Source organism: Zalophus californianus, chromosome 1 (assembly GCF_009762305.2).
Source record: "Zalophus californianus isolate mZalCal1 chromosome 1, mZalCal1.pri.v2, whole genome shotgun sequence".
NCBI classification, from domain to species: domain Eukaryota; kingdom Metazoa; phylum Chordata; class Mammalia; order Carnivora; family Otariidae; genus Zalophus; species Zalophus californianus.
Window position 1 is genome coordinate 82,448,947 of NC_045595.1, and position 25,365 is coordinate 82,474,311.

At 39.9% G+C, this 25,365-nt stretch overlaps 1 protein-coding gene across 7 annotated transcripts in view; it reads right to left on the reverse strand.

The window, feature by feature from the left end:
* KAT2B (lysine acetyltransferase 2B) overlaps nt 1-25,365 on the reverse strand; it is a 99,070-nt gene that overhangs the window by 14,008 nt on the left and 59,697 nt on the right. For 5 of the 7 annotated variants that reach the window (XM_027584756.2, XM_027584762.2, XM_027584761.2 and 2 more), the window contains exons 7-12: nt 20,500-20,606; nt 16,065-16,190; nt 13,630-13,775; nt 10,621-10,829; nt 9,462-9,588; nt 2,767-2,877 (exon numbers count right to left, since the gene is read on the reverse strand). In XM_027584756.2, coding sequence (XP_027440557.1) covers nt 2,767-2,877; nt 9,462-9,588; nt 10,621-10,829; nt 13,630-13,775; nt 16,065-16,190; nt 20,500-20,606 — 826 coding nt within the window. The remainder of the gene's footprint in view (nt 1-2,766; nt 2,878-9,461; nt 9,589-10,620; nt 10,830-13,629; nt 13,776-16,064; nt 16,191-20,499; nt 20,607-25,365) is intronic. The other 2 variants (XM_027584757.2, XM_027584758.2) reach the window with 2 other exon arrangements.

Below are 25,365 nucleotides of genomic sequence, written 5' to 3' on the forward strand. Positions count from 1 at the left end.
CAAGTTCTCATCATATTATCCTGGAAAAGGATTAGCATGAAACCCCTCTGTGGGGTTCAAAAACATCAAAAATCAAACTGCAAACAGGAAGCAAGACAACATAAAAAAATAATCCGAGTAAAACACAAATTATACTAAACGGTTTTTAACAGAATATAAGGTTGAATTTTATATTAAATTGAACAATTTCTCCCAAACTGGGGAGGGGACCCCAAGATTCTCAACAAATCAAAAATCGATCTAAGTTCTGAAAGAAAAGCATATCAAAAAATATAGTAATTAGAGGTGCCTGTCTCAGTCAGTACAGCATGTAACCATCTGTGACTCTTTTTTTTTTTTTTTTAAGATTTTCTTTATTTGAGAGAGAGAGAGTGGCGGGGGGAGGAGCAGAGTGAGAGGGAGAAACCAAAGCAGTCTCCATGCTGAGTGCACAGCCCAATGAAGGGCTCGATCTCACAACCCTGAGATCACATCCTGAGCTGAAACCGAGAGTCGGATGCTTATCCAACTGTGCCACCCAGGAACCCTGGAGCATGAGGCTCTTGATCTTGGGGTTGTGAGTTCGAGCCCCACACTGGGTATAGAGATTACTTAATTACTTACTACCTTTTTTTTTTTTTTAGATTTTATTTATTTGAGAGAGAGAGAAAGAGAGCACAAGTAGGGGGTTAGGAGGGGCAGAGGGAGAGAGAGAAGCAGACTCCCCGCTGAGCAGGGAGCCCAACATGGGGCTCGATCCCAGGACCCTAAGATCCCAACCTGAGCAGACGCTTAACCGACTGAGCCACCCAGGTGCCCCAAAAACTTTGATGTTGAGGAAATGAAACCCCTACTGTATAGGCAAAAACTTCCAGACCATCATAATGTGTAGTTGTGTCAATGGCATTTATTTACAATATATTCATTTATATACTTTAATCTGCAATAACTTAGTGCTACAGGATATATATTCATGTATTTATATTATAAACATAATTTTCCTTACAATGCCTATTTCAGTTCTTTGCAGTAAATTATTTGGAATTCAGATCTCCAGCAGTGTCCTGCTGCCCTTTCAGCAAAAACTTATTTTCCAAGCAATCATTGCCATCATCCTCAAAGAGGACTACAGACAAGTCATTTAAGAACCGTATTTCAAGATCTGCAATGCAGCTAGCTGTAGCCTAAGAAAGCTGACACTCAAGCCTTCAGTTAACAATCCCACTGAGTTCTCCCAAATGAGTTTTATTATAAAAGTCACAGACACGTCCCAAAGAATAAGAAAACAAAATAGGAGATAGCTACCTGACATCAGAGGAGGAAAAGTTCTCTAAACACATGAGACTAATACAAAAAGAAGTTAATAGATTTTATGTAATGAAATCTTTAAGAATCTGTACATCAAGTCATAAGGAATGCTGAAACAACTGACAATGGGAGAAAAATCATAAAATAAAAGGTTAATAGCCTCATATACAAAGAGTCCTCATAAATCAATGTGAAAATAAATATTTTAGTAGAAAAAGAGGCAAAATACAATGAATTGGCAATTCAAAAACAGAAGAAGAAATACAAAGGGTCAATGAATAAGAAAAAATACATCAAACTTCACAATGATTAAATAAATGCAAACATACACAATTTATTATTTAGGGAAGGAGTAAAAAATATATTTCTCAATTATAAAACCTTTTCCTGAACCCCCTTACATATTGCTGACAATAGAAATTGTTACAGTATTTGGCAATGCATAACAAAAGCCTTAGATATATCTGGAAACAACTCTATTTCTGGACATTTATCCTAAGCAAACTTACCATAGATGAGGGCAACATACGTACAAACACATACTTATAAATGTATGCTTACACACAAGAAAGACCGAATGTCCTAAAGATGTGGTATTGGTTTAATGAATTATTTTCTAATTATACCATAAAATTTCAGAGAACCATCAAAAGTTATGTAAACAATAATCAGAATATATTAAGTGAAAGGGGCAAGTAATTCAATTACATATAATATGAGCCAAATATTATATTTATATACATATATACACATGAACACATACACAGAACAATTATTAGAAGGGTACATATCAAAACATTAACAGTAAATCTCTTTGGATGGTAGAATTACAAATGAATTTTCTTCATTCTGCTTTACTATGTCTTCCAAAATTTCTACAATAACTTTATATTACTTGGAATTATAAAGCACTATTAAAAAAATACGCAGCCAAAGAAGAAAAAGCTGAGCTGAAAACTGAGAATAAAAAGCTCCTTAAAAAACTGAGCTGAAAACTTCGGATAAGAAAGGACCAAGATGGCAGCCAAGCTCCTAGCCTGCTGTGTGCTGCTGAAGAAGGATCATCAGGAGCCCTTCATAAACTTCATCATTTTCTTTCTGCTGTCATAAATGGAGACTTTCCAGAGACTGAATCTATTTCTCTTATTCACGGAGAACTCTACTCACCCAGCCCTGGGAATTTCTCCTTAGCCTGGGGATACCATATTTTAGAATTCCAGGATGCAATATTATACTTCATTTATAGATGGCATTCATTCATTCACTCAACAAATATTTCTTTAGTACTTACTATGTGCTGGTCATACCCTCTACTACAGTCTGAAGTTTAGTCCTGGCCTAAGGATTAAAAAATAAATGTATGTCCTTCTTTCAAGTAGAAAATGCCAGGGGAAAAACTTCCTTGGATTGGATGAAGGCTACCTGAGTATATATAAAGAAAAGAAATGACAGAACAGAGTTGCACAGCGAAAAACTTACCTGTTTCTTGAAATAACCAATTGCATATTCATCTGCATACGTGAGGAAGTTCAGGATATCATGTTTTATATGATATTCTTTCAAGTGATTCATCAGGTGCGTTCCATAGCCCTATGTGGAAGTTAGTATAGAGATAAATATATTAGGTTCTGGAGAAAACACATTCCTACAAATTCACTGGGAAATGTTGACAAATTTAGAAGTTGGTACTTTGATATATTTTACCAATATAATACTAACACCCTTTCATGCATTTCTGAACTTTGAAAATGACCTACAAAACCAAAAAATTCAAAATCCTTGAATTGAGATATAATCATCATTTTAAAATACAAGTTTCTGGTTCTTTGGAAGTAACACACCAAGGCTACAAGCTGCTGGTTCAATCCTAAAGAGTATTTGCTGAATATTAACAAAGAAGTTTGGGGAGTTAACTTGATTATGATTTCTGCTTATCTTTAAAGTATTTGAGAACCTGAGATGCAAAGAGCAATGTAAATGAAAAGTGCTAATCTTTACTAAAATATTAACTCAAGTGTTTCCTGAATGTATACAAATCAGCAACCCCTCCAAAGAAATGTATCATATCACATACACAGGATTTTCATCTTAGTCTTATCAGGCCATCCCAAGCAAGGTCTAAGAAATCCAGAATCTCTGAGTGAGCCAGAGGATATAAGGAAGTAAACTAAAGACAGCGAACAATGTTGAATAAATTAATGATTAAAATATGAAAAAAAATGCAAGTACCAGGTTTTTCAGTAGTGTATAAAGCTTAGAGAAAATCTATAAATTTAAAGTTTTAGAACCTCATTAAAAGAGGTGAAAGTAAATCCAAGCATCCAGACACAAATACCTTCACATAAATATTTTAGAATTTGGTGACAAACTTTTCTAAAGAACTCAAATGTGCTTACAGGTATGGTCTCATGGAACTGCAGTAGCAGAGGGGGAGAAGGATCTTTGGAAAACCATTTGGTCTAACTCTCTATCCCAGGTGATGCTAAAGTCTTCTGCCATCTATCCTAAAAAGGTGAGCTGTTAGAAACCTCTTCCAGTATAGAGTGGTCCCTTGGTCCTTAGATAGACCAGTTCATTCTCAGGTATTGTTATGGTTGGGAAGTTCTTCCTAAAGTTTACCTGAGATCTGATCCCTTGTTATTTCTACTTGTTGACCTTAGTTCTACTCTTAGAGTAACAATGACTCATTCCTGTTCTTAACTCTTCAAGCCTTTAAAGACCATACCCTCTCATGCCCATCCTTACCTCCCAAACCCCATGTGAAATATCATTGAGGTTTCCACCGTTCCTTAAAAGGCACGATTTGGAAGACCCCTTCTTAATCTAATCACTCTTTTCTGGGCTTTCTCCTGTATAACAATGTCCTAAAGCATGGAAGGACCAAGCATAATAATTAGAGAATGGTCTGTTCAGTAAATCGGAGAACAGTATTACAACCTCATTCTTCTGGAAGTTATTCTTCCACTGATGTTACCCAAGGACATTTTAGCTTATCCTAAACATTTTACAATACTAATATATTCTAAGTTTCAATAAAACTAGGATAAAAAGAGGAACGAAATGTCTCTCTCCTTGAAGAGAAGATGGTAAAATGGGGAAGATAAAGACATAAATACATAATAACAGTATAGAGCTGTGCTGTTCAATATAGTAGCCAGTAGCCACATGTGGTTTTTGAGCAACTGAAATGTGACTAGCCTCAACTAAAATGTACGTGTGTAAAATACACATCAGGGAAAAAAAAAACAACTCAATAATAACATTTCATCCTTATCACATGTTGAAATGACACTATTTTGGACATACTAGGTTAAATAAAAAATATCAAAATTAATTTCACCTGTTTCTTTTTACTTTTTAAAATATGGCTACTAGAAAATTTAAAATTATATACGTGGCTTGCATTTGAGACTCAAAGTATATTTCTATTGTGTAATGTTAGCATAGAGTGATGTATTTGTATCTTTAATACAGAAAAAGACAGGGCACCTCGGTGGCTCAGTCAGCTAAGTGTCCGACTCTTGATTTCAGCTTAGGTTATGATCTGAGGATTGTGTGATCCAGCCCTATGATGGGCTACACACTGGGCACGAACCCTGCTTAAGATTCTCTCTCTCCGGGCGCCTGGGTGGCTCAGTTGGTTAAGCAACTGCCTTCGGCTCAGGTCATGATCCTGGAGTCCTGGGATTGAGTCCCGCATCCGGCTCCCTGCTCAGCGGGGAGTCCGCTTCTCCCTCTCCCACTCCCCCTTCTTGTGCACGCTCTCTCTCTCTCTCTCTCAAATAAAATCTTTTAAAAAATATTTAAAAAAGATTCTCTCTCTCACCCTCCCCTCGTCCTCTCTCTCCTTCTCTTTATTTTTTTTTTTTTAAAGATTTTATTTATTTGAGAGAGAGAGAGAGAGAGAGCACATGAGAGGGGGTTGGGTCAGAGGGAGAAGCAGACTCCCTGCTGAGCAGGAAGCCCGATGTGGGACTCGATCCCGGGACTCCAGGATCATGACCTGAGCCGAAGGCAGTCGCTTAACCAACTGAGCCACCCAGGTGCCCTCTCCTTCTCTTTAAAAAAAAAAAAATTACAGATAAAGTCTTTAAGATAATTAAGAGGGGGAAGGAGGAGGGTATAGAAGGAAAAGAACATGTTTAAGCTAGGCCTTAAGAAGAGTTTGTCAAGGGGCGCCTGCGTGGCTCAGCTGGTTGAGCATCTGCCTTTGGCTCAGGTCATGATCCCAGAGTCCTGGGATCGGGTCCCACACAGGGCTCCCTGCTCAGCGGGAAGCCTGCTTCTCCCTCTGCCCCTTACCCCGCTCATGCGCTCACGCTCACGCTCTCTCACATGCTCGCGCCCTCTCTCTCTCTCTCACGTGAGCACACGTGCATGCACACTCTCTCTTTCAAATAAATAAATAAAATTAAAAAAAGAAGAATTTGTCAAATGGAAAACAAGGTAAGAAGATGGACTGGAAATCTAAAAGTAAAGAAAAATAAATCTATACAAAAGTATTATAAAAAGATACAGGAAAGTGGTTTTATAACCTAAGGGTACAAAGAGGCTTCCTAAAAAAAATACAAAATGCAAAACCATAAAGAACTGATTATTAAGTAGATTATTTTAAATTTTAAAACTCCTTAAAGTTATTATAAGCAATTTAAGATGCCATAAACAAAAGACAAATGACAAACTGAGAGGACACAGTTGTAACACATATTACAAAGATTTAATAGCTTCTATGGGATCAGTACAAAAAAGAAAGACAGCCTAAAAGAAAAATTGTCAAAGGCCAGGAACAAGCAGTAAATATAACCAATAAAAATACATAAGGGGCGCCTGGGTGGCTCAGTTGTTAAGCGACTGCCTTCGGCTCATGTCATGATCCCAGGGTCCTGGGATCGAGCCCCACATCGGGCTCCCTGCTCGGCGGGAGGCCTGCTTCTCCCTCTCCCACTCCCCCTGCTTGTGTTCCCTCTCTCGCTGTGTCTCTCTCCGTCAAATAAATAAATAAAGTCTTTAAAAAAAAAAAAATACATAAGATGTTTGACCTCGATAGTAATTAGAGCACTCCATCAGGAAATGCAACATTTCAGTCAACAGTACGCAACCATCTTTAAGGTTGATGGCACCCAGCCCGTTTCAGTAAAGACAGGAGAAACAGTACCCTCCAAAACCATGGGTGAAAGTATAAATTGGTGAACCCATTGAGAAGGCAATCTGGAAATATTTATTTTTTTAATTTAGACAGGCCATATTCAATCCTGCATCAATTTCACTTCTCACTGTCCAGAAAAACATTTCCAAAGAGAGCACTGTTTGTGACAGAAAAATAAGTGTAAATAAACAAAAATGTCTTCAATAGGGAATGATTATATAAATTATGGTGCTTCCATATTATGAGATACTATGGAAAAAGGGTAAAATAGCTCTATATCAGCACTAACAGAAATTTCTACAATGATAGAAATGTTTTTTAACTATGCTATCCAATATGGTAGCCATTAGTCACATGTGTCTATTGAGTACTTGTGTAAATAAGGAACTGAATTTTGAATTTTATTTAACTTTAACTGATCTAAATATAAATTTAAATAACCACATATATGCACTGAAGCAGAGTCTGCTTCTCCCTCTCCCTCTGCCCTTCCTCCTCCTCCCCACTCATGCTATCAGATAAATAAAATCTTTAAAAAAAATAAAAATACATATATTTATTATGATATATAAATATTAGTTATGTGACTTTAAATTTGCACAATTTCAAATCCAAATAGTTCTTAGATGACAAGATAATTCTAAAACTGGGTAATGAGCTTTTCAAGTAAATTCTGAAATGTCATCTTGTGTGTGCTTTGAGCAAGATAAATTCAAATACAAACCTTATTTAAAGCATTCACAGGAATTTATATGTAAGCCTGCTTCTCTAAAATGAGTGGATGCAAATTTTGAATTATCATTTAGCCAAGATTTTTAACATATTAAATAAAAATCTAAAACCTCCACTTACGAACTTGAGGTTTTTTTTCCAAATAGGTACGACCAGCACTGGCTTTCATCAAACTTACCCATTCTACTCAGTTGTGAAAGACGAATCTTCATTTTCTAGAACTACAGTTTCAAATCATTTACAAAAACATGGCTTTTTTCTAGTTCTAGGATTCCTACTGAGTTTGTCATGTTTGGCCACCCTCCTGCAAGTCTTTAGAAAATTACATGGTTTGGGGGAAAAAATAAATCGCCCTTCTGGAAAGTAGTAAGACAAAGCACCCAATTCATATTAAATACCTTTAGTTTTCCTCTGGTATCCCTAAAAGTGTCCAAGTCAACCTTAATCAACCTCTCCAAACAAGGGGCTTGGTGTAGCTTTCTCTGAAAACAGAAATTTTGCCACCTTTTTCTGAAATTATAAACCAAAGACATATGGGCCAGCTCCCTCTCCCTAGGAAAAGCCAAATAAATTTTCCTTCTAAGGAAGCTTCTAAACCCTGGATACTTGAACTATTTCTCACGTGGGCTAGGGAAAAATAAAATAGTGATAAGCACAGCAACAGCACCATCTTAAGACACACTGTCAGAATGTCTTGCAAAAGCACCAAACATCCGTTTCAAGCAAACCTGGGCCCCCGCCTTCCCCGGTCAGAATGACAGAGGTATGACTGATGGGTTCAGTCTATCCTTTGATGCTCAGTACTATGAGTCAAAGACAAAAAGCCCCATTTTGTGCTTCATGAAAAGAAATCACAGCAGCGCTAACAGGCGCAGTGGGTCGACTAAAGCTGTTAATGAAAACAAAAGTACCCACAGCACTGGCCGTAGCCCTCAAGCAGAGAAGGATTCCTTCAAGTGACTTCCTGTCAGCTTTTGTAAATGGCACCGGTTCTCTGCAGCTGGAGAAGGCGACCCTGTCCCTTGGCCTGCACTGCCCAATATGGGAGCACTGGCCACGTGTGCCCAGTGAGCACCGGAAACGTGGCTAGTTCAAGCTGAGATGTGCTGAAGTGTAAAACACACCCTACATTCCAGAGACTGAAGACAAACAATATAAAATGTCTCATTAGTAATCCTCTGTGCCCACACTGAGTACCTGCTGGTGCAGTGACACCTCTTTAAATACGGTGGGTAAAATAAAATATGTTTTCAAAATTAACTTTGCCGGTTTCCTTTTTTTTTTTTTAACGTAGCTCCTAGAAAACTTAAAATTACACGCATGGCTCCCATTCGCACGTCACATTATATTTCATTAGGTAACACTACCTCAGACTTGCCGGTCATTTTTCTCAGCAGCTACCTAACCCTGAGCTACTCATCTTTCCACCGTTTGCCCTAGTTCTGCATGACACTATTTAGGCTTCCCAAAATACCAAATGAGTGATAGTTTAAAGACATTTTTCCTGGTTCTGTTTTCCTAAAAGTGGCAGCAGAGCAGAAAACACAACAGACATTAGACCAGAGGTCTTTCTGCCAGTGGAGAGTCTACACTTTATTCCAGTCCTACTGCAACACCAGCTGCAGCTTCAATGAAACAGCCTAGCTCCCAGGGATGAAGGGACCAGTGACAAGGACAACTGGGAAGGTCAAGTAGACACACAGAAACACAGACACACACACATACCAAAAAAACCCCACATTCCAAACCCTGCATGAATACTCCTAAAACTTAGTCATATTCAAATTTTTCATGACTTCCTTTATAGAATTTCTTTAGCCCTTGACTGCCTTTAAGGACGAAGCCATAAGACACCTTTCTTAAGTGTAAGCCACCTAAATCATGTAACCCACATCTCACCGTATCCTTTCTGGTGGCTCAGTGTGTCACCGGCTGTGTGTGTGTATGCATGTGCATGTTTAAATTCACAATGAGCAGTGAAATTTATCTTCAAACCTCCCTTCACTTGTCATGGACTATCCTTCAGTTGCACTGGGGGCTGTGTGGTGTCCTTGTACCTTGCCCCAGTCCCCAACAAAGCCCTGGTAGAACCTGACCTATTGGGATGTGGAACCGTTTGCTCTCTTCACACACATGCACCGACATTTTCAGCAAGAGGACTCTTCTCAGAAAGTCCTGAACTCCACTTCAAACTTTCTGTGGACGTGGCACAGAGAGAGAGACCTGCCCAGGCTCCGCAGCTTTAGTGAGAAGCACCACATTCTGTTTTTCTTCTAACACCTTGGGTTACCCTTACCTTGACTTGCTCATTTGAGGTTACAGCACAGAAAACAATCTCTGTGAATCCTTGGGATGGGAACATACGGAAACAGATACCACCAATAACACGGCCATCTTTAATTAGGGCAAGGGTTTTGTGTTTCCTGAAACAATAAGATTATGGCAAAGTTTTACCTATTTTGGTTATATAAAAATACTTTGGGGGAGGGGAGGTTCCTTATTAACCAAACAGGAAGGGAGGGGAGTGTTTTTCTTGAGTTTCTATGGAAGCCTCCTTTATCTAGACACTATCTCGGTAGAACATTCTTAATGTGGACTTTTTAGAGCAAGCTCGCCTGCACAAGACTTCATTCATCGGGGCTTCCATCACAACAGAATGCCGGCCGCCTACGAAGGGTGTGAGGTTTATAGGTAAAGAACAGAGTATGTGTGGAGGTGCTGACTGGTATTGGAACAGTGGTACACTCAATGCCAAGGGACCCCCAGTACAGGTTTGGAGGGAAAGCAGTAAGTCATGGACAAATGTGGGATATGTTTCCGAAGGGTTTACTCTGACTCAAAAACATTACAGAAACATTATGGAAGAGAATACAAAATCCACACATACAATTTGCCAAACCCTGCGTTATAGAATCCTGTCAGAACTTCTGTCTCAGGCGTCACTCTGAATTGTCACAGGCAGGGATCACGTTCCACATAGGCTGCTAGGCTATATATGTTAAAGTACATTCAATTAGAGAACTTTAGGTTTTCTGGTGTTTGGGTTTTATTTAAAGCAATGGATTTTCAAATGTACCTGTCTGATATCCCAATAATTTTCCCAGCAACAGTGGTACCTAGTTATGATGCCAAATTCAAGAATGTTTTGACTACGAAAAAGTAGGACATCTTCTTGGTGCTTATATTTCTTCACTGCTATAGTGAATGAACCATAGGACAGTCACCAGCAACTTAAAATATAGAGCTTCATTATTGTTAACAAAGAAATGTATGCATTGTTGAAAAATTCATCTTATTGCTTTTAGTCATGCCAAGTATCTTGATGTAGCTCTGTATTCCCCAGCATGACAAGAGGCAGCAGGATTCAGTAGCTGACTCTGGCTTACTTCCACTATCTGAGTGGTTCCTCCTTCATTTAAAAAGGAAATAAGAAAGAAGAGCCAAGTACCACTTACGGGTCAAAGACAAGCCGTGTGATGTATTCTTTTGGCATCCGGGGCAGCTGGTGTGAGAACACGTTCTGTAGACCGACTAGCCACATTAGAATCTTCTTGTTGGGTTTCTGGTTTAGGGAATTGCCGACCACGTGAAATTCAATCACACCCCTGCGCTCTTCCAGCCTTGCTGCTTCGTCCCTGGCTGAATGTGCTGACAGTAAATTGGTCTGCAGGAGACAGGAAAAAATTACACAGAACTCTTAAGACAATGGGGATGGGACATCTCCATGCTTCTCTTATTTGTTCTAATAAAATACACATTTGTGGATTTTCAGGGACCCAAACAACATGCACAAGTTACAAAAACAAAATGGAAAAGAGAGGTAAATCATTTTGAGAGATCAGAGTATTGTATGTATACATGGATATTTGGCGTAGATTAGGAGCCGTCAAACCTTTCAGTGAAGTGCCATATAGTAAATACAAGGTCTCTGTGGCAACTAGTCAACACTGTTGTAGTGTGAAAGCAGACACAGACATACATAAATGGATGGAGGGGGGTGCCTGAGAGGCTCAGTTGGTTAGGTGTCTAACTCTTGATTTTGGCTCATGTCATGCTCTCAGGGCTCCACATGGGGCTCTGTGCTCAGTGGGGAGTCGGCTTGGGGATTCTCTCCCTCTGCCCCTCTCCCCCCGCTTGTGCATCTTCTCTCTCATAAACAGATAGATAGATAGATAGATAGATAGATAGATAGATAGATAGATAGACAGACAGACAGACAGATGTAGTAATGTTCCAATAAAACATTATTTAAAAGAGGGCGGGGGTAGAGCAGACCAGATTTGGCTTGTGTGCTAACCCCTGGTTTGGAGGAATCCCATCTGGTTAAACTTTACAGGAGCCTCGGGATGACCGATCCCCAAAATTCCTATCACAGTCCCAACAGTGACAGTCACGTTTATGATGTTAGCACCTCTTTCTGGAGGACAGTGTTCCTGGGTATCTGTTCTGAGGGTATCTGCTAACCCACTCTCAACCGTAGCTGGCAGCACAGTCCTGTGCCAGCACTTTATGCTCCTCACCCTATTTAATCCACCCAGGGGTGTGCAGGCAAATGTTCAAGCAACAGTTCCCCAGGGAAGAAAAGCCCCAAATGGTAGCACTTGCTCATCCCACTGGTCTGCAGCTGGCTGACCAGGTGCAACTGCAGTCAATTTCAAGCTACCAACATATTTAACACCCAGCTCACCAAATTCTTGAAAATTTAACAACTGCCTTGTGCATGTTGTACAAGCCAACTCCAATACACTACCAAATCCACCCAGCAAATTTTGAAATGTGTGATAACATCCACACTTCACAGCTGAAAAAAACTGAGCTAAACTAATCTGTGAAGTTACTAAATCCTTGAAAGACAAGTGCACAAAAGGTATAGTATTAGATACCAGGACTGGATATCTAACAGGAAATGGGAAGGATAATCTTACAATGAGATTATTTCTCTTAAAACATTCCAGTTCTCTGAATTATCCCCAATACCATAAAACAAACATCTCAGGAAACATGACAAATTAAAAACTGATGTAGCAGAGCCATGCCAAAATAATTTTTAAAGATACTTTACCAAATAATCTCCAAGCCATTTCTTCATTTCCTGGAAGCTGTCAGAAATGTCTTTTTTTTTTTTAAGTAGGGTCCAAGCCCAGCATGGAGCCCAACACAGGGCCTGAACCCACAACCCTGGAGCTTAACTGACTGAGCCACCCAGGTGCCCCAGAAACATCTTAAACTGCCTTGCCCCTGGATGCAATGCAATGAGATAACAGAACTTTTCCAAAACTGCTTTACTTGAATCCAATCACGAGTAAATAGACAAATCCAAAAAGGAGTTGTTATACAAAACTAGTGAGCAGGAATCTTCAACAACGACACTGCCATTAAAAAAAAAAAAGGACAGGCGAACTGTTCTAGATTGAAGGAGACTAAAGAGATGATGAGAAAGAACCTAAATGCAATTCATGATCCCTGGCTGATCCTTCAACAACAGGAACAAATGTTCTAAGGACATAATATGGTTACATGGGGAATTCAGATACGGGCTCTCTATACATTAGGCCAGGGGTCAGCAAACTTTCTTATAAAGGGGTCAGATACAAGTATTTTAGGCTTTGCAGATCATACATCACCTGTCTTAATTATTCAAATCTGCTCTTATAGTGCAAGGCAGGTAAAGACAATACGTTTCAATAATACTTTAAAAAACAGCCAGTGGGCCATATATACATATATTAGAAAATATAACCTAGCTAAATTTTCTGATAATGGTAACTACACTGTGGTAATGTAAAAGAGTAGTGTATATCTTAAAAAATACAGGTAAATATAGAGGTGAAATGTTGTGACATCTATATTGAATTCTGAAATGGTTCCCAATGGTTCATAGGCGAGAGAGACAGAGGTAATGCAAGTGTGACATGTTAACAATTGGTGAATCTAAATAAAGAAACTATGGATCTCAGGGGAGCCTGGGTGGCTCAGTCAGTTAAGTGTCTGCCTTCAGCTCATATTATGATCCCAGGGTCCTGGGACCAAGCCCTGCATTGGGCTCCCAGCTCAGAGGGGAGCCTGCCTCTCCTTCTCCCTCTCCTCCCCACTTGTGATCTCTGTCGCCCTCTCTAATAAATAAATATAACCTTTAAAAAAAAAAAAAAAAACAACTATGGTTCGCTATCATGAAATGTTTCTAACATTTATGAGCATTTAAATATTTTAAGATGAAGAGCTGAGGGAGGTGGGAATGCCTTCAACTGTGTGAGATTATTAGTATGTTTCCCTGTAATGTGATATTCATCAAGGGGAATCACATCTCCACCAGCTTGTCTTACCCTCCACACCTTGACCACCTGGTTAAATGCAAACCAGGAGAGCATAACATGCTATCTCTCAATGATACCACCCCCATTTCCAACAGCTGGAGTGGCCAGGAAAATGAAAGGGGTCTACCAGGTGGCTGGGCTCTGATTTACCCTGCTGACCTCTGGTCCAAGCATTGCTGCAGGGTCTGTGATGGTAGACATGACCTCGTCGATTAATTCCATTGGAATATCCCCCATAACTCGGGGTTTCTTGGCCTCCTCCAACGCATGAGAGTCATTCATTTTCCTCTTTTCTCCTGTGATGATCAAAATAAAAGGGCAAACAATGGATGATCTTAAACACAAAGCAGGTAATACATGCCAACTAATCCAACTAATTTTCTGTGAACATTGATGGGCACGGAAGTCAACTCTCCATCTATGCAGGGAAGGCGTGGCAGTGGAAGATGGGAAAGAGAAGGGAGGAGGTCACGATAACTGCCAACCACAGATCCATTCTGAATATTTTCTATGTTAATTTTTTAACTTGCTATATGAATTATGAAGGCATGTATTCATTCATTTGCAAATGCAAGAGGTGATTTTAGTTATCATGGTTGTTAATCTCTAAATTTAGTCCCTCTGTGGTCAAAGAACATGGTCCATATGATAACAAAACATCAAAAATTTCTGAATCTTACCTTAGAATATAAAATACTACCAATTATTTGTAAATGTGTTGTGTCTTCTTGAAAATAATGTGTATTTTCTGACTTTTAGGAGTAATGATCTCTGTACATCCATTAGATTAAGCTTACTGATTGTGTTTTCAGGGCTTCTATATCCTTAACGATAGTTTTGTCCACTTGAACTATGAATTACTCAGAAATGTTGCTTCAAGCCTTCAACTACTGGTTGACTAGGTTATTTCTCTTTGTGGTTCTGTCAAATCTCTTTCACGTATGTGTACATGTGTGTATGTATAGATATATTATGTATATGTCTGTATATATTTGAAATATACAAATGAAATGTTTCATTTTGCCAGTGAATTTAATTTTTTCATTATAAAATAACACTTTTTCTCTCACAATGCTTTTTTGCCATAAAATGATACCTCACAAAGTGAGTTGGGCCATTCTCAACATGTCACGTGCTGGGAAAGGCCATACAAAGACAAAGAAAACTTTCTCCCATTTTCCTCCTTAGATTACATGGTGGCTTTTCGTCCTTTCTACTATCATGCTTGGTTTTTTCCTTTTTTTTTTTCCCTTGTCATAATGTTTTTATTTTTATAATTAAAATTTTTTAAAAAATTTTAGATGTTCAAATCTAATCCCACTAAGCACATTTCCATAGATCATTCTTACCATCTTTTAGTTAAAGGAACAGAACAAGGTAAAGTATCTTGTCTACATGAGATGCTTCCATAAACATTATGTGTCACTTACTAAATGGCTTTTGTTGAGTTCTTGTTTTTATAACTTTTTTAGTTGTTATTAAAGGTGAGAATATTTTCAGTCATTTGACCAAGAAACCTTCAAGTTCCACAATTCCCCAAGAGTAATGCTATGAACTACTTATTCTGTAGCTGAGATTTATAACTAATATGCCCCAAACTTGATAAGTTGCTAATAGTGTTATGATAAGAAAGTATCTGAGGCTACATCAAAGCTCATTGGCAAAGAGTTTCGGGACTGATCAGTGATGTCTCCCTTGGAAGTGACAGAGAGTAAATGTTGGCACATATACTAAATATGTGGTCCTACACTTAAAATTTTCTTCTTTCCCTCTTTTATGCCACTTCTTTAATGTCAAACTTTGGTCATATCCCAGATTTGTTTGATGTCAAGCCCGTGGACAGAAATGCAACCTTCAAAACATTCTATAACCGTGAAATGCCGGTAGGATTAAGACACGTTTTTTGCCCACATGACTGATTACATTAGTGGCCAAATTCTTTACCCTCCTGGTATCCACACTCTGCCATGTGACTTTGTGGTTCTTACAAAAGAAGTAGAGTACATTTCTCCACCCCTTTACTCTGAGTTTGACCATGTAATTGGCCTTAGATGACAAAATAAGGCAGGAGTGATGGTATACCAGTTCTGAGTCTAGGCTTCAAGAAACTGTATGTATTTCTACTTGTTCTCTGGCGCTTCTACCGTCGTCAGAAGGACATATTCTGCCCCAAGAAAAAAGAAAAGAAGCCCAGTGATCCCAGGAGGAGGATGAGAAATAATATGGAACAGAGATGCTCCAGCTTAAGTGTTCTAGCCAAGCCCAGAACAGAGCCCCCGGTCAACAGGTAGACTCATGAGCAAGCCTAGCAAAGACTGAATGATGTTGGCTGAGATCAGCCACCTTCCAGGAAACACAGAATGAGTGAGCTATGATAATAAATGATTATGGTTTTAAGAATCTGCATTTTCGGTTGCTTTGTTACATAGCAGTAACTAACCAATACAGCTCAAAGTGATTTCCAGCCGTTAAAATCCTGGATGCGCACAAATTGTAGTTGGTCTAAATCTACCTCTGGCACTCCTCAGATAACAGAATTTCTATGGCAAATCATAGCCTTCTCTTATGCCCCCTTAAGAGCTTACCTGGGTTTGCCTCAAGCCCAGAAGAGCCTTTGCAGGAAGGACTGGTGCTCCCTCCATTAGGTTGCTCAAGGGAAGATGAGTTTGAATTATATGAAATGGTCCCAGCTACAGGAGGTGGACTGATAACTGGCCCCAAAAAGAAAAAAAGGTATTAGGTGACTCCTTCCTTAGGCAATAAGGAACCACGTGCACATGCAACCATCCCATTCCTGCCCAATACCACATTAAAGTCATCTTCAAGATAAAAGCCACGGAGGGGCACCTGGCTCAGAGGATGGAGCATGGGACTCTTGATCTTGGGGTTTTAAGTTCAAGCCCCACACTGGGTGTAGAGATTACTTAAAAATAAAATCTTTTAAAAATTAATTGATTAAAATAATAAAATAAAAGCCATAGGGCCAATGTGAGCATGATAATAAAGTAACAGATTACAGCCCACTGAATACAGTAAGGATATCTGAGTCCACATTGATAAAATAATAAATGAATAAGTGGGCAGAAGGTAAAAGTCTTCCTTACAAGAGAATACCAATAATTAAAAAGGAAGGAATGATGGATGTTGGGGAGGGAAAAAACAAAAACAAAAACAAAACAACAACAACAACAAAAAATTTTGGCAGCCAGCATATAATAATTGATTCAGGGAAGAATTGTCTGTGCAGGCTAAACCTTGGGAGTATAATTTTGATGAAGACAGGATAATTTCAAAGTATCTCTCCACAAAAACACTTTTTTTTATTGCAAAAGGAAAAACGGTAACACTACAGCGGAGAAATCATGTAAACACTCCCATCACCAAGTGTTCAAGCTTATCCCGACAAGGAGAGAGGCCAACATCATGTGCCTCCTGATGGGGCACAAAAATTGCTATAAACCACATGTTTGTGATAAGAGGCACAATGGAAAACAGTCTACAGATTAGATAATAATATTGCATCAAGCTTAAATTCCCTACTTTGATAACTGTACTGTTGTGAAGTAAGAGAATGTCCTTTTTCTTGGGAGATACCCACTGAGCTCAGTAAAGGGGCATGACGTTTGTGACTTTCCAATAGTTTAGGGGAAAAAAAAAAAGAGAGAGAGAGGAGGAGATAAAGGAAATATGGCCAAATGTTAACAAGTAGTGAATCTGGGCAAAGGCTATGCAGTATGCAAGACTTCTTTGTCCTATTCTTGTAACTTTTCTGTCAGTTTGAGAGTATTTACAAATCAAAAACTTTTCTGTTTTGTTTTGTTTCATAAAGCCATTGTAAGAAATAGGATGTCGCTTCGCTAGTGTGCTGCTGATTTTAGCTAGTGGGGTGAGAGCAGATGAAGAACACAAGACATCCTCAGTGGCACTGGTCACGTACAGGACAGAGTACGGTAGTGCAGCCAGATGCCCAGACAGAATGTTCAACTAAGTTTCAATGTAGCCACAGTTCAGTCCCCAGAGGACATTCCGAACAGCCAACAAAGTGATGGAGTAAGTTAATGGAGCAACAGAGAGACACCAATCCATAATGCTCAGAATATACTCAAATGCCAGGCTATATGGCTTTGCTTCCAGGAAACAGGCCTTCTGAATCTCAAAGTACCCTGGAGTGATTCCACACAAAGAGGAAGCTCCGGTGACTCTGAAGACATTTGAGTATCTTGCAAAACTTGCGAGCCATCCTTACGAATGTCATGTATCACAGCTGCAGAGCCGTGCAGACATGCCAATTAAGTAGATGATTACACTCTTCTTTCCCCCCAGAGAAACACTGCAATTACAGGAGAACAGGAGAAGGCAGCCTGCTTCTGACAGCTTTGGGTAATTCTGAAGAGGACAATACAGCTCAAATGGGTTACAACCTTAGTCACAGAAATAAATGTGGAATCCCGAGAGTCAGAGACAACGCCCACCTTCTCCATCCTGTGCTAAGGCACAGAATGCGCTGGAAGCTGAACAGACTGGGAGGCATTTTGAGCAGGCAAGGGTCAAGGGAAGTTTTCACAAAAGAGAGGAATCCTCTCGGGAAGACCCTCCAGAAAAGAACAAAGTTGACCCTGTTGTCAACTTTGGTTGTCAGCTTTGGTGTCCCCCTACCCGTAGGAGGAAGCTGTGTCCTTCACTCATTTCTCCCACAAGCATTTGCCTGCACGTTTGCAGCACACACCAGAGCAGCGCCCTGTGCTACTGGCTAGAGTCTGGCTCTTCATACAGGGAAGCAGTTAAGGAATTCCACAGCTCTGATTGTGGGCCAACTTGGTGCTCCTTGCTCGGCTTCTATTTCTCATCTACATAAAGGGGACAATAACACCAACTTCTCAGGGTTTGTGCTAAGGCTTTAATATGAAGCAAACTTCATAGGCAAGCACTTAATGGAAGTATGTTATTATTATTATTGTGGCAAAACAGTCTCTCACCACCCTGGAGTCACACTCAGAGGAGACAGAAGACTTAAAGAAAAACGGGATTAGGTTAGCATGAGTTAAGTGCCGTATGACACAGCGGTTCTCAAATACTGCTGCACATCAGAGTCACCTGGGCAGCTTTTAAAAGTCTCAATGTCCAGGCAAGACCAATTATATCACTCTCTCGGGAAAAGCCTCAGACATCAGTATTTTAAATCACCACGGGTGACGCCACTGGGCAACCAAGTTAGAGAACCAAAGATAGATATATTCCAGGTTCTATGAAAGTTTGGAAGAAAAGAGATCCAAGGACTGAAGGCCTGGGAAGAATAAGGAAAGGGTTTGTGGGAGAGATGCTGTTTGAAAACCAGGTGAGATAAAGACAAAGGCAGGGACAGAGCAATGCAGAGAATATGCCCAGCCACCACAGAGAATATGTCCTGTAAACACTAAAAACTCAAGGCTCTAAAAACAAGAATTCAAACAAAAAGGATCTGATCCAAACCAAACTACCTCATTCCCTAAGTACTCTGCTTTGTAGGGACTTAATTATATTTACATCCAAACTTGGGCTCTAGATGAAAAAAAATTTTTATTTATTTTTTTTAATATTTTATTTATTTGACAGAGCAAGAGAGACACAACGGGAGAGGGAACACAAGCAGGGGGAGTGGGAGAGGGAAAAGCAAGCCTCCCGCTGAGCATGGAGCCCAATCCGGGGCTCGATCCCAGGACCCCAGGATCATGACCTGAGCCGAAGGCAGACGCTTAATGACTGAGGCACCCAGGTGCCCCAAAAAAAAAAAAAAATGTTTTTTAACCACCTTCTCAAATGCATTATGCTGAGTGAAAGAAGTCAGACTCAGAAAATGGTGTACCATATGATTCTGTTCATATGACATTCTAGAAAAGGCAGACTACAGGAACAAAAAACGATCAGTGGTTGCCAAGGCTGGAAGTAGGGTGATGAATGGACTACAGAGGGTTACAAAGGAGTTTCTTGGGGTGAAGCCACTGTTCTGTATTTTGATGGTACTAGGGGTTATACAACTGCATGTGTTTGTCAAAATGCACAGAACTGGGGTGCCTGGGTGGCTCAGTCGTTAAGCGTCTGCCTTCAGCTCAGGTCATGATCCCAGGGTACTGGGATCGAGCCCCGCACTGGGCTCCCTGCTCCACGGGAAGCCTGTTTCTCTCTTTCCTCCTCCCCCTGCTTGTGTTCCCTCTGTCGCTGTGTCTCTCTCTGTGATAAATAAATAAAATCTTTAAAAAAAGAAAAAAATGCACTGAACCATATACTCAAGGTGACTTTTACTGTGCGTAAATTTTTTCTTTTTTTGCTGGAGGCAAAAATACTACACTCTGAGCTAGATATACTAAAAACTCTGCCATCAAAATTCTGCATTCTCTTTCCCCATGGTCACATATAAATGACTCCTTTGGCATCTCTTGCTAAACTTCTCCAGAGTCTTCCTAGTGTCAAAGGCAGCAATTCAGATCCTCTCTCTGGGATCGGTGTGACTCCAGAGGTCACATGTCTCTTCCCTCATCATAAAATACCAGCTGATGCCACTCAAGCCAATGCCAAGGGTACTCTGGCCCCACTGGGAAGTACCTCATGACCGGAGAATCAAGCCTGCTCTTCTCAACTCACCACCCTACCTTTATCCATGAGAGTAACTTGATGCACCAACAGACATCACAGATTCAGAAAGCAGACCAAGAATTGATTCCTGGGCATATTTGGCCATGGACCAAGACCTTAAGTGTCTTTAAAAAAGAGCCAGCATTTGACTACAGAGCTGAGCTGTGTGGTAGTTTACATCTCATAAAATCGTAATGTGCAAGCTAAGCAAACCCAACAGTACAAGGGGGAGTGGTTTTAACTGATTTGCACCTGCTCTCCTCATTAAAAGAGATGCAGATGCAAGACTTGCCAAAGTGTTACTTTTTTGCTGGCTCTGTTCTTCAATTTTTTGATGAAAAACACAGATAAATGCAGAGTGAGCCGTGACTAACACTTCCTGATCTCGGATTTATGCAAAAAGAAATTTACCTGTTTGGATTCCTAGCTGGCTGGTTCTGGAAGAGGCTGAGAGAAAATCCTGATCCCAGATAGGAGAGTTTTGACTATAAACTTCTTCTTCTAACATGGACAGAAACCTAGGCATAAGAGTAAAAGCAACAGTAAGATAAAAAAAAAAAAAAAAAAACTAATATATTACCAGAGGGATGAAAGCCCTAACCATCTATGGCAAGCACCCCACCATCAGCATCTCACTTTCAACTCAGAAATATGCTTGTGAATTATGACTCAAATGATGATTTGTGGACGCTCCCGGTATATTCAAATAAAGAAATTCATTTCTACAAACTTACTCTCTTTTGATTCTGCACGGACTGACACAACATAGACTGCACAGAGTGTTCTCTCAGTAGGAATGCATGCCACTGAGCACTCCTCAGCCTCAGAGCAAGATTTCCAGCATCTCTGTAGCTGTCATTACCACTGTCATTATCCATCGCAATAGCTACTAGTTATCAAGTGCTCGCCATGTGTCTGCACTATTCTATAAACTTCTTAGCGAATCCTCCCTTCAACTCAAGGAGTGACATATTTTATTTTTATTGTCACACATATATAACTCTTACAGACAAACCCTGTTCTAAGTGTTTGATGTATTATTCACTCAGGTAATCTTCCTAACGAACCTATGGAATGGAATCCATTATTATACCCATTTTACAGAAGAAAAAACTTAAAGCAATATAACTAGCACAAAGTTCCACAATTAGTAAATTGCAGGGCTAAGATTAGAATGTGACTGATTACTACGTTATATACTTCTTGTCATGTTATAAACCAAATGGATCTCAAAGTTTGGGGGCCCACAGAAATTACCTGGAGATAGATCTTGTTAGAAATATAGATAGCTAAGCCCTACCTGGGCTTACTCAATTGGAGCCCATGAGAACAGGCCTGGGTAACTAAATTTTGATGAGGTACCTTAGACTGATGTACACCAAAATTGAAGAACTATGATTAAAAGTACCAACATAAATCTACACATCTGGTACTGGAATACCTTCCCACAGGCCTCTTTTTTAAGGCACATTAATTCTAGTGGAGGAATATAAAAAAATGGCTAAGAGCTTGGGCTCTAGAATCCATTGGCGAAGCTCACCACTTAATTTCTGTGATCCTTAGAAGAAATTCTTAGCTTTCCTCTTTCTCAGATTCCTATTCCATAAAACAGAAATATCAACAGTAATTCCTGCATAGGGTCATAGTGAGAAATAAGCTAATGTTCGTGCATAAAATGCTGCCTGACCCCATGTAAGTGGCTCCATTCATCCACGCAACAAATACTGGTTGGACATGTACCCTGTACCAGGCACTGTGTTAGGTGCTATGAAGACAGAGTGAACAAAACAACCATCTTGCCCTCACAAAGTTCAGGCTGCAATGATGTAATAAAGGTTGAATATGATGAGTCCACTATCCTCATTTGAAATTCTGAACTCCAAAAGCTCTTAGAAAAGGATCTTCTGTAACCCATTTGGCAACAATCTAACCCGAACATATATAAAACTATTTATAGTTTTTACAATTACAAGTGGATTTGATTTAGGGGGATTGCCCTTACCCCTAGAGCTCTGATATATAAGTGTTATATTACCTCTACAAAATATTTTAAATCTTGAATTTTGAAACATCAGTATCAAGATTTTGGATAACTGATCAAGGATCTGTATCATCATCATCACCATTATCCCTATCACTAAAAGTACAATTTTTCTCGCTTATCAATGCCTGCAAGATTTTAAATGGTTTCAGGGGTGGTAGAGGTTTGTTTTGTGGAAGTGAAAATAGATGGGGAAAGGTCCTAGGGGTCGTCTTACTCGCTGTTCAAATTAAACCTCAGACTTAAGAACAAGGTACCATTTGAATGAGTACCTGGCCGCACACGATAGTTTAATTCATGGTTTATAGAAACTGCATGAGTCACTTCTACTTCCAAGCAAGCCACCATTACCTTACGTTTTAAAACATTTTAGTATGTTTCTTACCCATCACAGAAAGACTGACAGCAGTGGGAGATAAGATCCTTACTGAGATCACATTCTGATCTTGCTGAGGAGAAAGAGCTTGAGGCTTCTTCTCCTTTTCCTACCTTACACGGCCCTCAAGACTTCCTCAACTGCCCTTCATCACAGAAGTAAATTTCCTTTCCTTTTCCAGGTTCCTTCTCTATCAGTAATTTTATGGTCAGAACACTCTTCACAAAGCCCTGCAGAGAGACTCACCAAGGAAGAATGCCATTACTAATCAAGGACAAATAATTCTATATAAACATGTGTGTGTGTGTGTTGTATCTGTATATATGTAAATATAGTTATTTTGTTACAATATAGTCTCATGCAATGACATGAGAGAATGCTTGCTTTGTGTATAGACACAATTCAAAATTGTACGTAGAATAAAACAATCCATGGAGAAAAACAGAAATATCTAAACACACTAAAAGTAGTTCAGAGTGGTAGGGCTTTGGGGGAGGGGGCGGGTCTTTTGCCTCTTTGTTCTCTCTTAACCAAATTTTCACCAGCATGTGCATTTATCACTTCTAGGAGAAAACATAGGTACTAAACCTTTCTAAAAACAACCTTGTAAGTTGGTGGATGGGAGGAAAGGCACAAGTTTTGTTTTTATTTTTTAATACATGTATATATTTTTAAAGGTTTAGTCATTTGAGAGAAAGAGCATGTGCCAGTGCAAGGTGGGGGAGGGGCAGAGGGCAAGGGAGAGAAGCAGACTCCCTGCTGAGAGGCGGGACTGGATCTCATGACCCTGAGGTCATGACCTGAGCCAAATCAAGAGGCGGATGCTTCACCGACTGAGCCATCCAGGGGCCCCAGGAAAGGCACAAGTTAAAGCCAAGTGGAAGGAAGGGCACATACGAGGAGGAAGAACATGAGGACGTAAACCCTGCAAAAGCAAGCGGGAGTCACAGTGACCTAGGGGAGTGGTATGCGGCCTGGTTCAGCTCTCACTCGGAAGCAGTGCCCAAGACTCAAACAGCACCTCAAGCTTCCATATGCATGATTCTTTTTTTTTTTTTAAGATTTTATTTATTTATTTATTTGAGGGAGAGAATGAGAGAGAGAGAGAGAGAGAGAGAGAGAGAGAGAGAGAGAGAGCATGAGAGGAGGAAGTCAGAGGGAGAAGCAGACTCCCCGCTGAGCAGGGAGCCCGATGCGGGACTCGATCCAGAGACTCCAGGATCATGACCTGAGCTGAAGGCAGTCGCTTAACCAACTGAGCCACCCAGGTGCCCCCATATGCATGATTCTGCTGCCAAGGCTAGAGGTCTAAATCCCTAACAGCTCCAATGTTGTCATATTCAATGACAAGGGATTCAAAAGGAGAAGTGGGTGGTAGTTTTACCCTACCATTAGTAATAGAGAAGAGAAAAAAAACAGCATTGATTTTTTAACTCAACAGCATAAGCATGCCAGAACTATGGGATGAAGGAACATAATACACTATAATTAGCAAATATCTGCAAGAAGCGAAATGAATTTGCTATGGGAAAAAAAAAATCTGTTACTCTGTAAGGTAATTAAAATTTCTCTTTATGTACTATAAAAGGTGGGATAGGGGGAGCACCCTCTTTGTTCCTTGGCTTAGAGACAGAGAATGACAACCATAATCTAAAAATATAAAATGCTGCTTATGTGTTAAATGTAATAGAGAAATAAGAAAATTGCTCTCAATCTAGAAGTCAAGGAGCTCAGGCGAACCAAAAGGCAGCTACTGAATACACAAGCATGCCGAGAGGTCATAACCCATTTAGGGGCAACACCCAAACTGCAGCTCTAGTACTTCTGAATCTTCCTCCCTGGAGAATACCAGAATGTTCATGGTTGCCTCAGTCTCAGGAACCGGCTGCCTTAAGAAAACACTGAAACTCAGGGTGCTAGGATTTATGTGCAAACATTGGGCGTGCAGCTAAAGCTCATCAGAATTACCCATGACATCTTCTACCTACAGCTTAGGATTTGTGTTAAACTGCAAAGGAATTTTCAGTTAATTTCTATCAAAAAAAAAAAAATTTTTTTTGTTGTTGTTTTGGACTGAACTTATCTTAAAAATTAAAGCTGTCTTTCCTGAGAAACAAATTGGGTAATCCCATAACAGTAATGTAATAATAAAAATCTAGTTTCCCTACTAAAACAGGGTATCATCAGTCTTTGGTTAAAGAATATAATAATACCTCTTCTCTTAAACTCTCTTCTCTACACCAGCAGTTCTCAATGGTGTGGGGAAGGAAGCCTCTATCGTACCTAGAAAGAAAGCCCTTTCAAATGATACCTTCTGCCTCTTCCACGACAAGTGCTGGTTTAGGGAGAATGACGCCCACAGAATAAACTATCTCACCCATGTCTTGCTGTCGCTGGTCCATGACAAGTCGGCAACTGCACCCTCAGCCCCTCTCATGAGCAGCCAGCCTTTTAGTTTAAATTTTTGGTTCTTAGCACTGAAAACACATTTCCAAGGCCAATGGTATACAACACTGCAACTTCCTATTCCTTTAACACATTTCCTTCATTTGAAAGATACGTTAAGTGGTTATTTGTATGTTGGAGCAGGTAAAAGAAGCAAGGTGCACAAGAGTTATGTACATTCTGCAAAAAAATGAGTAGAGAGGTACAAAGATCATTCTGAAGGAAGCCTCTCTATTCCCATCCAGCCCCACTCTTGGGGTCTAGTTTACAAACAGTGAGGGGGCAGGTTGACTGTGGCTGAGGCAGGAGTGATTTCTCCAGGCTTAGAAAGGACTGGAAATGTGGGACAGAAAAAACCAGCCACTTGAGCTGTCCTGCTGAGTAGATGGAAACTGCTTCTACCACTCCCCCCCAT